This window comes from Procambarus clarkii, chromosome 3, assembly GCF_040958095.1.
Source record: "Procambarus clarkii isolate CNS0578487 chromosome 3, FALCON_Pclarkii_2.0, whole genome shotgun sequence".
In the NCBI taxonomy this organism is placed as follows: domain Eukaryota; kingdom Metazoa; phylum Arthropoda; class Malacostraca; order Decapoda; family Cambaridae; genus Procambarus; species Procambarus clarkii.
This window is the reverse complement of record NC_091152.1, coordinates 25,994,224-26,007,255: the sequence shown is the minus strand read 5'-3', so window position 1 is coordinate 26,007,255 and position 13,032 is coordinate 25,994,224. Positions and strand designations below refer to the sequence as shown.

General features: G+C 41.2%; 1 protein-coding gene across 1 annotated transcript in view; it reads right to left on the bottom strand.

Moving 5' to 3' along the window:
* Positions 1 to 3,004: 3,004 nt before the first annotated feature.
* The window catches only part of LOC138368641 (mucin-22-like), a 73,281-nt gene continuing 63,253 nt past the window's right edge, over positions 3,005 to 13,032 (bottom strand). The window contains exon 4 of the mRNA XM_069331316.1: positions 3,005 to 3,058. Coding sequence (XP_069187417.1) covers positions 3,005 to 3,058 — 54 coding nt within the window. The remainder of the gene's footprint in view (positions 3,059 to 13,032) is intronic.

Below are 13,032 nucleotides of genomic sequence, written 5' to 3'. Positions count from 1 at the left end.
GCCAATATGGTCCTCAAGCCGCTGCACCATACGGCCCACACCTCCCGCCTGGAGGGTCGACCGGCCGCGGTGAAGCCTCGCCCACCCACTCAGGCTCAACCCATCAGAGTCTCCAATCTTTATCCCCCAATTCTTGCTCGCTCGGATGACTCTGGGGCTTCCTCGACTCGCTTGGCCGATTATGAAGCCTTGAAGCACCACTCCCCCTCCAAGCTTGACCTTCATCAGTTGAGAGACGGTGAGTTGTGCGCCTTAAACATTGTGGGTCCTGATACACAATAGTCAGTGGCTTGTTGACCCAGCCTCCACACTCCTTGTTTATGAATATAAAATACTTTACATGTTACTCATAACATTAAGTCGTAAGGTTATGACTCAAAACGCTATGATTCACACGAAGATCACGAGTTATGACTCGAATTCATAACTCGGGATGTTCAAACTCAAGTCCAACCTCGAAGTGCTTAACCAAGGTGCTACAAATACAAATAATTACCACTCAAAGTCACGTGTCCTGAACTAAGTCAGGACACGTGACTATACACAAAATTATGATATACATTCATAATAATTTAGAATCTAGAATATATTGTTCTTGTTCATGAGGTTTAGCTTCTGAACCTTTTATGTGCCCCGCTAACCTTACATATACCGTCCACGGGATGGGTATGGGGTACACTACCGTCCACGAGATGGGTATGTGATCCACTACCGTCCACGGTATGATTATGGGGTACACTACCGCCCACGGGATGGGGTGCACAACAAATGAAGAACACCAAGAACATGAACGTTATGAATGCGTCTAGACGAGCGCCCTGAGCTTGGACGAGGTGGGGCTGAAGAAGGGCTGTAGAAAACGGTTGGAGGGTACCACTTTAGAGAGGATGAACTGTACCAAATGGAGGCGGGTGGTGTTGGGGCTTTAATTAACATTAATATGTCTGAATACTTATAGAATGTAATTTCTGAAGATAGGTCAGCTTTTGCTTTTGAATGCGGATATGTTTTTATTGTATAAATTGGTAGAGTTTGTAACTCAGAAGTTCTGGACGCCACACTTGACCAAACTAATCCAGTTAACAATATTATTATAATTAAAATATAATAATAAATAAAATAAAATAAATAATATATTAACGTCAGGCCGTAATAACACGAAACAACATGAACTTGGGAGAGTTGATTGTTCAACTTCCTTCTCAAGTGAAGCACAACATAAGAAATATAGAGTAGATTTGTGCTAGAATCATTGATCTCACCCTTTCTCTCATATTCAATAACATATATTTTCAGGACAGACTGCTACCAATAATATATATATATATATATATATATATATATATATATATATATATATATATATATATATATATATATATTATATATATTATATATATATATTATATATATATATATATATATATATATATATATAGATATATATATATATATATTATATATATATATATATATATATATATATATATATATATATATATATATATATATATATATATATATATATATATATATATATATATATATATATGTTAAATATGACCGAAAAAGTAAGATTAATAATTTTAACACGAATTTTCTCAATATATCTTATGTTTCTTTTTATTGTTGACGGTAATTGAAAAATTAATTCTCCAAAATTCATTTTAATTTCTAGTCTGACGCGACACTTGAACACATTTTGTAATAACTTATTACATTTTCAAAGACTTTAGTTTACACACACACAACTATAACCTGCAAACACTAAACAGAGTTTTACTATGCTAATATTTAAACAGCTTTTGTCTTATATACTCGCATTTGGGTGAGGTGATATATTACAACAGTTTTGGATGAGGTGAACAAACTTTCAACACAAGACAGAACACGGTTCAATGGGTATAGATGAAAGGGAAGAATGGAAGTAACTGCAAAGGGCCAATTGGCCCATATTTCCTCTTGATGCTTCTATATTGGTACGGAGTCTTGAAGTGGGTAGAGTATAGTTGTGCATTAATTGGATGTTGATTGCTGGTGTTGACTTCTTAATGTGTAGTGCCTCGCAGATGTCAAGCCGCCTGCTATCGCTGTATCTATCGATGATTTCTGTGTTGTTTGTTAAGACTTCACTGGTGATGGTCTGGTTGTGGGAAGAGATCATATGTTCCTTAATGGAGCCCTGTTACTTATGCATTGTTAATCGCCTGGAAAGAGATGTTGTTGTCTTGCCTATATACTGAGTTCTTTGGGGCTTACAGTCCCCAAGTGGGCATTTAAAGGCATAGACGACGTTGGTCTCTTTTAAAGCGTTCTGCTTTGTGTCTGGAGAGTTTTTCATGATTAAGTTGGCCGTTTTTTTGGTTTCATAGGAAATCGTCAGTTGTATCTTCTGATTTTTGTCTGTAGGGATAACGTTCCTATTAACAATATCTTTCAGGACCCTTTCCTCCGTTTTATGTGCTGTGGAAAACAAGTTCCTGTAAAATAGCCTAATAGGGGGTACAGGTGTTGTGTTAGTTGTCTCTTCAGAGGTTGCATGACATTTCACCTTCCTTTTTATGATGTCTTCAACGAAACCATTGGAGAATCCGTTGTTGACTAGGACCTGCCTTACCCTATAGAGTTCTTCATCGACTAGCTTCCATCCTGAGCTGTGGCTGAGAGCACGGTCGACATAAGCGTTAACAACACTTATCTTGTACCTGTCTGGGCATTGAAAAATCCAATGAAATTGATTTCACTGGGAATTGAAAAATCAATTCTCTGAAATTCATTTTTATTTTTATTTTTATATATGATTTTTCAATTACCATCGACAGTAAAAGGAAACATAAGAAATATTGAGAAAATTCGTGTTAGAATTATTAATCTCACTTTTTCGGTCATATTTAACAACATATGTTTACAAGAAAGACTACTACCAAAGGATACTAATATATATATATATATGTTGTTGAATATGACCGAAAAGGTAAGATTAATAATTCTAACATGAAATTTCTCAATATTTCTTATGATTTTCTTCACTGTCGGTGGTAATAATAATAACAATTCTCTGAAATAAATTTTTTAATTGTCAGACACCTGAACGCAATTCGTAATTTGTATTACATTTTCAAAAAAAATGTAATACGAATTACGAAACGCGTAACTTTAGTGTCATATTACCTCACCCAAAACAAATAAAAACATTAAGTATGTTATGTGTAAACCAAGTCTTTGAAAATGTAAGAAGCCTTACGAAACGCTTCTAGGCGTCAGACCAAAAATAAAAATTTTAAAAATTAAATTTGTTGAGTTAGTTTTTGAATTACCCTCGACAGTGAAGTAAAAACGTAAGAAATATTGAGAAGATTCTTGTTAGAATTATTAACCTTACCCATTCGGTCATATTAGACAACATTATATATATATATATATATATATATATATATATATATATATATATATATATATATATATATATATATATATATATATATATACATATATATATATCCCCTCCTGTTCTGTCTTGTGTTAATGCCACATCACCCTTCCCACCTCACTCAAATGTAGATATAATATCAGAGAGACGTAAGTTCTAATCAGTTGTGTATTTGTGAAGTCTTTGAAAATGTAATAAGTTTTACGAAACGCGCCCGTGTCGCGTCAGACTAGAAATAAAAATGAATTTTGGAGAAGTGATTTTTGATTTACCTCCAACAGTGAAGCGTAATGTACGAAAGATTGAGAAAATTCGTGTTAGAATTATTAATCTTACTTTTTCGGTCATATTTAATAATATATATACATATATATATATATATATATATATATATATATATATATATATATATATATATATATATATATATATATATATATATATATATATATATATATATAAAACATGTCTTAATGTTCATCACGAACATTAAGACGTGATGAACAATGTGACAGCGTCAGACCACGAGACAGGAATTTCCTCAAGTACTTCGATTCGTATTTAATAATGCATCTTCAGAAGAATGGATTTACAGTTCAATGAGATATTCATTGGACGGTCAAAGAAAAAACTTCAAACACCTTTCCCAGTTTAATTATGTAATTAGTACTGCTCAACAGTCTAGACCACAAGTCATCCCAATTAAGCATCGTTATCACATTAAACATTGCAGCACATCAGAGAGCATTGCCCGTGGCAGCAGCTTAGTTGAACGAAATTTGGTTGAATCTACTTTAATTAATCAATGTGGTAATGCCTTCAATGTTAGCCCGGGGTTGTTTCTGCTGGGTCTGTTTTTGTATCCCAATATTGGCCAAGTGTTTCTGGTAGGGTAACCATTCTAACCGGTTCATCCTTTGAGGTTCAATTAGGTTTATTTTTTAGTTGGCTATTATCGTTAGGTAAAATCAGTTACTACGATCTGGTTTTTGTTTTCTCCTCCACTCCCGGAGGCGCAGACAATGTTGGACATACTTGACATACATTGTAATGTGTTTGTCTGACTCTGTCTGAATGCAAATGTTACTAACACTTAAATCACCTTGTATGGTTGACTGACGTTGAAATGGCTTATATAACTTTCCTGCTCTAAATCTTGTGGTTGTTGTTACGAGAACAGATGCATTTGTTTTTGTCGATGTGACCGCGTTGGGCCTCCACAAGGAGCAAATAGCAGACTAAATCATGCAATTGTTTAGAAGGCCTCTCCTCCCCCCCCCCCCCCTATAAGGTTCAATATGTTTATAAAATTTCTCTGGTCGGGTTGGGAGGCCTGGTCGAGGACCGGGCCGCGGGGACGCTAAGCCCCGAGATCATCGCAAGGTAACCATGAATTCAGTGGCTTCGTCTGTTAAGCTATAATATTAGCTGTGTAAACTGTGAGTGTTGACGTGAACTGGTGAAAACCTGTGATAAAGTTTCTTATTTTTCTGTTTTATTCAGAGTGTCAATATGGTAGTAATGCTTAAACTAATTTGTTCCCCCCTCCTTGGTGGGGGGGGGGGGACAATGGTCGTTAGGAACAATGGTCGTTGGGAACAAGTAATTATCAAAAGAAGGCACCAAACCGGGAGGGCTATGTAGCACCTCGTTGGGAACAATGGTCGTTGAACCAGAATAGAGATGTGTAATTTCTCTGCCCTGAATCACGTGGCTTTTATTGTTAGCAGGAAAACAGTTCATTTTATCATTAATGACTGGGTTAGTTCAAATGTATATATGCTGGTTAGCATTATAACTGTGTGGCCACGTCTGTGGTAGAAAATAATAATAGTAAAAAAAAAAGTTCCGCACAAGGAGAAAATAGTTGATAATACCATGTTCTTTCAAGACGTCTCATTTTCTATGCAGCTTTAACTGGGACCACATTAATATTGCTGCTTGAGCGTTATAAGAATCAGAATCAGAATAATACAGGAGAAGATGCCCATAGGGGCGAGCTTGGAAGTGGGGACAGAAGAAGATAAGGGGGGGTGAGAGGAAGAAGATTTGTAAGAGAAAAAGTGCCAGGGCTAAACCCAGCTGCGTGTCGTTAGGTTGCGGCTTTCGAGGCAGGGACTCAGTCGGGTGTTTTCAGTGACAACATCGGGACATCACAAACTCACAACATCACAGTGATTGGCTCAAGAGCGTCAGAGCTGAACTTTTTTACGGATTGTTTGTGCTGGTTGTTGAGAGCTGAATATGTAATGATAGTGGATGCTGGGTGTTGAGAGCTAAAGTTTAACGAAATACAGAGTTAGGAAGAGGATCATGGATGGTAGAGAAGAGGTCATGATTGTTTCGTGGTAGTCTGAGAGTGTGTAGGAGAAAATCAATGTGTTGTTCATGATGAGTGAGTAGTCTATCGATTTGTTTGTCTGATAGAGTTTTCCAGTAGGTATTTAGGGCAGGAATGTTAGTACTTTCATGGAGACTTTGACTGGTATTTAACTCTTGCCATCGGGTGTTGAGTACCCATCTTAGTGCTCTGTTCTGTATTCTTTGAAGTTTTATTTTGTTAGTGCGTGCAGATAGAGAAAGAGCTAGTGGAGCGTATGTTAGGAGAGGTCTAATAAGTGCTTTGTAAAGGTGCATTTTTGTGTCAGGTTTTGCAAATCTAAGTCTGTATAGTTTCTTCATGGCTTGAAGAGCTATTGCATGTTTCTGTGTTATGTGTGTGTGAAAGAGTAGTTGTCGATCAAATGTGAGTCCCAGGACTGTGGAGGAGGGAGATACAGAGATATAAGTAGGATTTTGAGTGTATGAATAGAGTTTGAGAGGAATTGGGCGAATAGTTCTTTTACAGAAAAAGTAGGTGATTTTAGATTTGCTGGAGTTGGTTTTTATACGCCATTTGTACTCCCACTCAGTGACAACATCAAGTTCTGTTTGTGCTCTGTTTGTTAGTGTATCAATGGTGTTGCTGGTGACAAGGTGAGAGACATCATCAGCATAACATATGGTTAATGAAGTGTGATGAACAGGGTCAGGAATGTCGTTTATGTATAGGATGTAGAGTGTTGGGGCAAGAACAGAACCTTGGGGAACACCGGCGTGTAAGTTGAAGTAGTCAGAGTGTTGTTGGAGGAACTTAATTCTCATTGTCCTATTGTCTAAGTAGTTCGAAAGAAGTTTGGTGGTGATAAGAGGAAGATTAAAGTTGTTGCATAGTTTGAATTTTAAGCCGTCATGCCAAACAGTGTCAAAGGCCTTCTCAACGTCCTTAGTGATGAGTGCAGTCTTAAGTCTTTGGTGCTGATTGATACTGAGGTAGTTAGTCATGATGTTTAAGGCGTCGTGAGTGGACCGGTGAGGCCGAAATCCAAACTGTTTGTTAGTGAGTAAGTCATTGTGTTCAAGGTGGGTTCTAAGTCTCTGGTTGATCAGCCTTTCAAAGACTTTGCCAAGTGTCTCTAGAAGGCTGATGGGTCTATAGTTCTTTGGGTCAGTGTGGGGTTTCCCAGGTTTTGGAATAAGAACGGCTGTGGCAGACTTAAAGTTGAGTGGAAAGTATCCAGAGGCAAGGGAGGCGTTGAATAGGTTAGTGATAGCAGTAATGATAGAAGCAGGGAGTTGTCTAAGAAGGATATGTCCAATGCCAGACGCACCAGGGGCTCTACGACGAGTGCCCATGAGAGCTGTCTTGACATCAGCTAGAGTTAGGGGAGTCTGTAGTTCAGTGTTTGAATTGAGATTTTCAAGGTGAATGAGGTCGTCTGGTGTAGTTGCTTGTCTATTTTGGTGTATCCAGTCTTCGACTATTTCAATGTTGGGGCGTGCAAATGGTTCAGGAGGATGTGGGTGAAAGATTTGTTCCCAGTGGTGTTTAAAAATGTTGAGAACTGCTTCAGGATCAGTGATTTTGTTGTTATTATGTAGAAGGTATTTAAACGGTGTGTGAGTTGATCCTTGTAATCGTTTGATTCGTTTCCAGAATTCTTGAGGTGTCAGTTTTCTGTATTGTTCTGCTTGTTCTATAAGGTGTTTCCAATGTTTTGTGTGGTCTTCATCTAGGCTGTTAAGGATATGGTTTTTTAATGCTGTTAGGTCCCATAGTATTTGTCCATGACGATGTATGTTTTGTAAGAATCTAGTGTGATAGCAAGCTAAGAGGCGTTTGGAGCGAATGGAGGGGGTGAAAGTGAAATGTGGTTTGTGTGCTGTTTTAGGAATGGAGATGTTTGCTGCATGAATGATGGTGTCTTGTATGTTGCGTGCTTGTGTGTCGATGTCAGTGTGATGTTTGTCATTGTATTCATAAGTGAGATCAGTGTCATCAATGTGTTGTTTGAACATGTCCCAGTTTGCCCTATGGTATGAGAATTGAGGAGTGCTGGGGATGAGAATAGGATTTGTGGAGACTGTGAGAATTAAGGGAATATGATCAGAGCCCGTAATGGGCCCTGGTGAAATGAAGTGTTGCAAGTTGCTGCCGTGTCTGTTGGTGAATATGAGATCAGGCCGGCCAGAACCTGTATGTGTGAAACAAGTGGGGAAATCAGGGCCAAGAAAGAATAGATGTTTTTGGGTGTATATTTGGTGAAGCTGTCTGCCATGCTGATTTGTGGTATTGTGGTGGAATGTAGGGTGTTGTGCATTGAGGTCTGCAAGCAGAAAAACAGGCAAGTGAGAGTTGTTGAAGAGAGTTATGAAATCTTGCATGGGAATGTCGGTGTTAGGACGGGTGTAGGTTGTGCAGATGATGAGAGACCCCATTTGTGTATGAACTTTAATGGCTAGGAAATGTTTGTGAAGCCAATGAGTGTGTAAGAGTTCGTGTTTGTATGAAGAACGGATGAGTATTGCAACTCCTTCATGTGCTTCATCTGGTGACTGGTAAGAGGAGTAGCCATAATGTTTGATTTTATATGAGTTCGTAATGTATGTGCTATTTAATAATAGCACATCAGGTCTCTCGATCTCAATAAAATCTGACACCATGTGTCTAATGTTGAAATATGCCCGCACATTAAACTGTATGATCTTTATGAATTTTTAGGTTTTGATGGGGTGCTGGTGGGGTTTTGTGCATGTACAAGAGCATGAGGGTTGCGTGATTCAATGAGTTGGGCAGTTATTGAGGAGGGTGCATCTTGGAGGATGGTGGTAGGAATTGTAGGATATTTACAGCGGGAGGTGGGAGTAAGACAACGGGTTGCTGAACGGGCTCGGGACGAGACAAGATGAGTTACAGAAGAAATGACTGAAGTTGTTGGGGGATGGAGGGAGACAGAAGGCTTGTTGACAGGGACCGGGTGAGAGGTATCAGAGGTTGTAGTGTTAGTAGTCAGATTGGAAGTGGAGAGGACAATGTTGGGAGAAGAGGTTGAAAGTGCCTTTGACATGGATGCTTCAGTTTGGGATAGTCCAGGATGTGCTGTTTGGTCAGTGGCACCGTTTTCTATAGCAGTCAGGAGTGGGTTGGTAGGAGATTGTGGGGGAACTGTAGTATTTTCTTCAGCTGAAGTCATGGTGTTTTGTGGAGTGAGGACTGTAGGCGAGAATGGAGCAGAGCGCAATAGTTGAGTAGGAGGAACAGAAATACTAGGAAGGCCGTTATGAGTGAGAAAGATTGGAAGATAGTCAGCAAAGTCACGGCCATCGTCCTTGGCCTTCAAGTAAGCAGCTTGTACACAGGCAGTGACTCGTTCATATGCAAGGTTCTGAAGAGGAGAATAAGGTGGAGGTGGTGGGTGAGGGAAGAGAGGTGGAGAGGACTGAGTTTGTTGTGCAGTATTATGATGATGTTGCTGGTGAGGTGAAGCATTAAGGACACTGGCATAGGACATTGAGGTGGCTGATGCTGTTTGGTGATGAGATAGGTTATGGGAGGTTGAAGAAGAGGAATGAGGGTGTGCTTGAGTGCGAGGTTGGTTATTGCGAAGAGATTTTAGGGTTTGCTTTCTCAAAGGGCAAGATTTGTCAACTGCTGAGTGAGCACCTTGGCAATTGGTGCATTTTAAGATAGGGGCAGAGCACTGAGTATAGAAATGACCTTCAGCAGAGCATTTGGAGCAAATTTGTGGGCTTTTGCATTTTCTTGTTTCGTGATTATACTTATAACACTTGAAACATTGTAGTAAAGGAAGATAGTCAACTGGACTAATGAGATAGGGAGGAGTGCTGGTGTTGAGGATTTTAATTCCATGGTGCAAGAGTTTTTGAGCTTCTGTAGGGGAGGAACATTGGATCTTGAGGTGTTTTGTATTGGGCACTGGGTATATCTCCATTACAGTAATAGCATTCCTGTGAGAGATGTCTTGAGAGAGATTGATAGTAGTAGGTGCTGAAAGGACAGAGCTGTCGACATTTCTTACAAGTACAGAGCATTTAGTTTTTTGTTCAATAGTGAGAACAGGAGTAAGTGAAGCTTGTGTGAGTTTTCTGAAAGTAGGTTCCTTGAAACAGGCAAAAAGGTCGTCTTCAGAGGCAATGAGAAATTTGATGGTGTTTGTGTTGGCGTGTTTGATATGGTTAGTGGCTGGTGTGCCAGTGGCATTGTAGAAGGTGGTGATGCAGTCAATAGTGTCTATGGGTGTATTCCCAGTGTAGGTCATCCGTAGACAGTGAGCCATTGTGACTCACTATCTACTGACAGTCCCGTGTCTTGTGCCAATCACTGTGATTCCATAAGCTCAGTGGGGGTCAGTGTGTAGGCCAGGTCTAAGACCTGGCCTAAGGGTCTCACCACGAACAAACACCGTGTTCCGGAAGGTTGCACCCCCAGTTATGGTGGGCTCGCACGATCACGAGATTCCACAACTGGCTCGGCAGTGTCAGAAACGGAAGAATTTTAGGAGAGGAGAAAAAGAATGCACCTATGCCATGACGCAGCTGCAAAAGGTGAACTTCCGTCTTCTCACCTGGGCCTGTTCTGGCTCGAAGTGGGGCTGTTCACCTAAATGCAGTCCGACCTGGACACAAGCACATTGGACAACACACAGAAGATGCCACGAGGAAGATGTCACTGCTTAGGACTAGATGCTGGCTGGGAAGCGCCTGGTTCTGCTCCAATAACTGCTGGCTGGAACTGGTTTTTGGCTGCACCGAAGTGCTCGTCGAGGCTGGAGATAACAGCTGCTGTAGTGACAGCGAGACGATGCTGGCTTGCTTTATGGCTGGCGAGCTGATCGATCCAACCACTCACGCACTCTAAGAGGTATCAGACGTTGGTAGAGTGAGGTGCGTAGCGCTCAAGCAGAGGGCCGCCTAAGTCACACTGCGAGCGAGACGATGCTACTCTTGCAACGATGCTGATTGGTTTGAACGAGCGTTATAATAATAATATTATATTAACAAGAAGGTACAATGGGTTGGTGAGATAACATTAGAGGGATATTTTGACCTTCTAACAAAGCCACTAACACACACAGCGTCTCGGACAAGTATGTCACACCTTCTAACAAAGCCACTAACACACACAGCGTCTCGGACAAGTATGTCACACGAATTTACATATTTATCAATTTTTGAGGCGAGAGAAGAGTGCATATCCTGGGAGGTCCACTTATAAGAGGAAGACAGACCCACCTTAACTATACCAGAGTATCAACACTGGTGCCTTGTTAACACCCTCCCAGATCTCATATAGCAAGGCAACTATCAGGAGAATGCGCCAGGCCACCACCACTACGGGCTCACCATAGCCCGTGCTATCTTCTTCTTTAGGTTATCTTGAGATGATTTCGGGGCTTAGCGTCCCGCGGCCCGGTCTTCGACCAGGCCTCCTTTTTGTTACACATCCCCAGGAAGCAGCTGTCTAACTCCCAGGCACCTATTTACGGCTAGGTGAACAGGCGAATCAGGGTGAAAGAAACTGCCCATTTGTTTCCGCCTCCACCGGGGATCGAACCCGGAACCTCGGGACTATGAGTCCGGAGCTGTCCACTCAGCTGTCAGGCCGGTTGCTACTTGGAACAAAAGTTCCAAGTAGCTGAATCTTCAGCATTATCCACAACTGATTGATTGATGAAGATTAAGCCATCCAAGAGGTCGCACGGGCATGAATAGCCCGTAAGTGGTGGCCCTTTTGAGCCATTACCAGTATCAAGAGCTGATACTGAAGATCTGTGGAGGTGCGAGTGCACCCTGCGTGACGGGAGATGTCTCCCGTTGACCAAATGGTGGATATCCACAACCTGTTGTTGTTGTTGTTATAGATTAAGCTACTTGGAACAAGTTCCAAGTAGCACGGGCTATGGTGAGCCCGTAACTTACCTGGCACAGGAGCGGGGCAAGAAGCACGGGCTATGGTTAGCTTCGTGGACGGGAGATGTCTCCCCTGTATATCCACAACCAAGCCACCACGACTATATAGCACTGGGAAGGGGTCAGGATAAGGATTTGGGATGGGACGGCGGGAAGGAATGGTGCCCAACCACTTGGACGGTCGGGGATTGAACGCCGACCTGCGTTGAAGCGAGACCGTCGCTCTACCGTCCAGCCCAAGTGGTTGGGCTGGCCCCATCAAGCAGCACCGGATAATGACGTCTCTACTGAAGTCTCCCGGCGTAAAGCCTTATCCAGTGTTTAATTGGCTTTATTCCTGTCCAACCACTTGGGGCGGACGGTAGAGCGACGGTCTCGCTTCACGCACGTCGGCGTTCAATCCCCGACCGTCCAAGTGGTTGGACACCATTCCTATCCCCCGTCCCATCCCAAATCCTTATCCTGACCCCTTCCCAGTGCTATATAGTCGTTGTGGCTTGGCGCTTTCCCCCTGAAAGTTTCCTTCCTTGTTCCTATCCCTTTACCACACGTGTAACTGCCCATCACCTCACCACACACGTCTGCCACTCTTTCACCCGAGTATTTAACACACAAATATATCTCAAGTACTCAACCTTTGCCTGAAGACGCTCCAGAGAGGAACACAACGTTGCTGACAATAAATTCTTCAATAATTAAGAGTTTCTTTACCGTGAATTTGGTAACTTGATTACTTAATACTGATACTAAGAAAATAGTTAGAATCATAACAATCGCTCACTATACCACTAACAATGGCAGCAATGTGGTCATATTTACCCATGTATATGTTTAAAGGCAGGAGCTGCTGCTCCAGTGTGCAGACATTATATATATTGCCCCCTCCCCCCCCCCCCCGCGCTCTCTGGCTGTGGTAGAGTACTTCACCTCCAAACGCTTCTTAAATGAACAATGAAATCACCTTCACTGTTTTTTTTCACCGTGTCGTGGTATATTGGTCTATGGCGCTAGCCTAAGAGAACCAAGTGAGCGGGTTCGAATCCTTCTCATGGCTGCTACTGACTTTCTCATTGATAGACCACGTTAATGTGATTTCATTGTGCACTTGAAGGGGGCATATTCATTTAAATTCATGTAAATTAAAAGTGGTTCAATTTGCTTATAAATTTATGTATGAAATGGTTATAGAAAGGGCTGCAACTGGTCCAAGTTTCACCATCAAACCCTAAACAGAAAAGGAGAAAAAAAATACACAACGTATTATGCAACGAATGTTCAACATTCTCAAATAATCTCAGGGAACACATGTGTCAACTAAAATGTCTACTATGTGCTGTAGAAGCACAAACTCT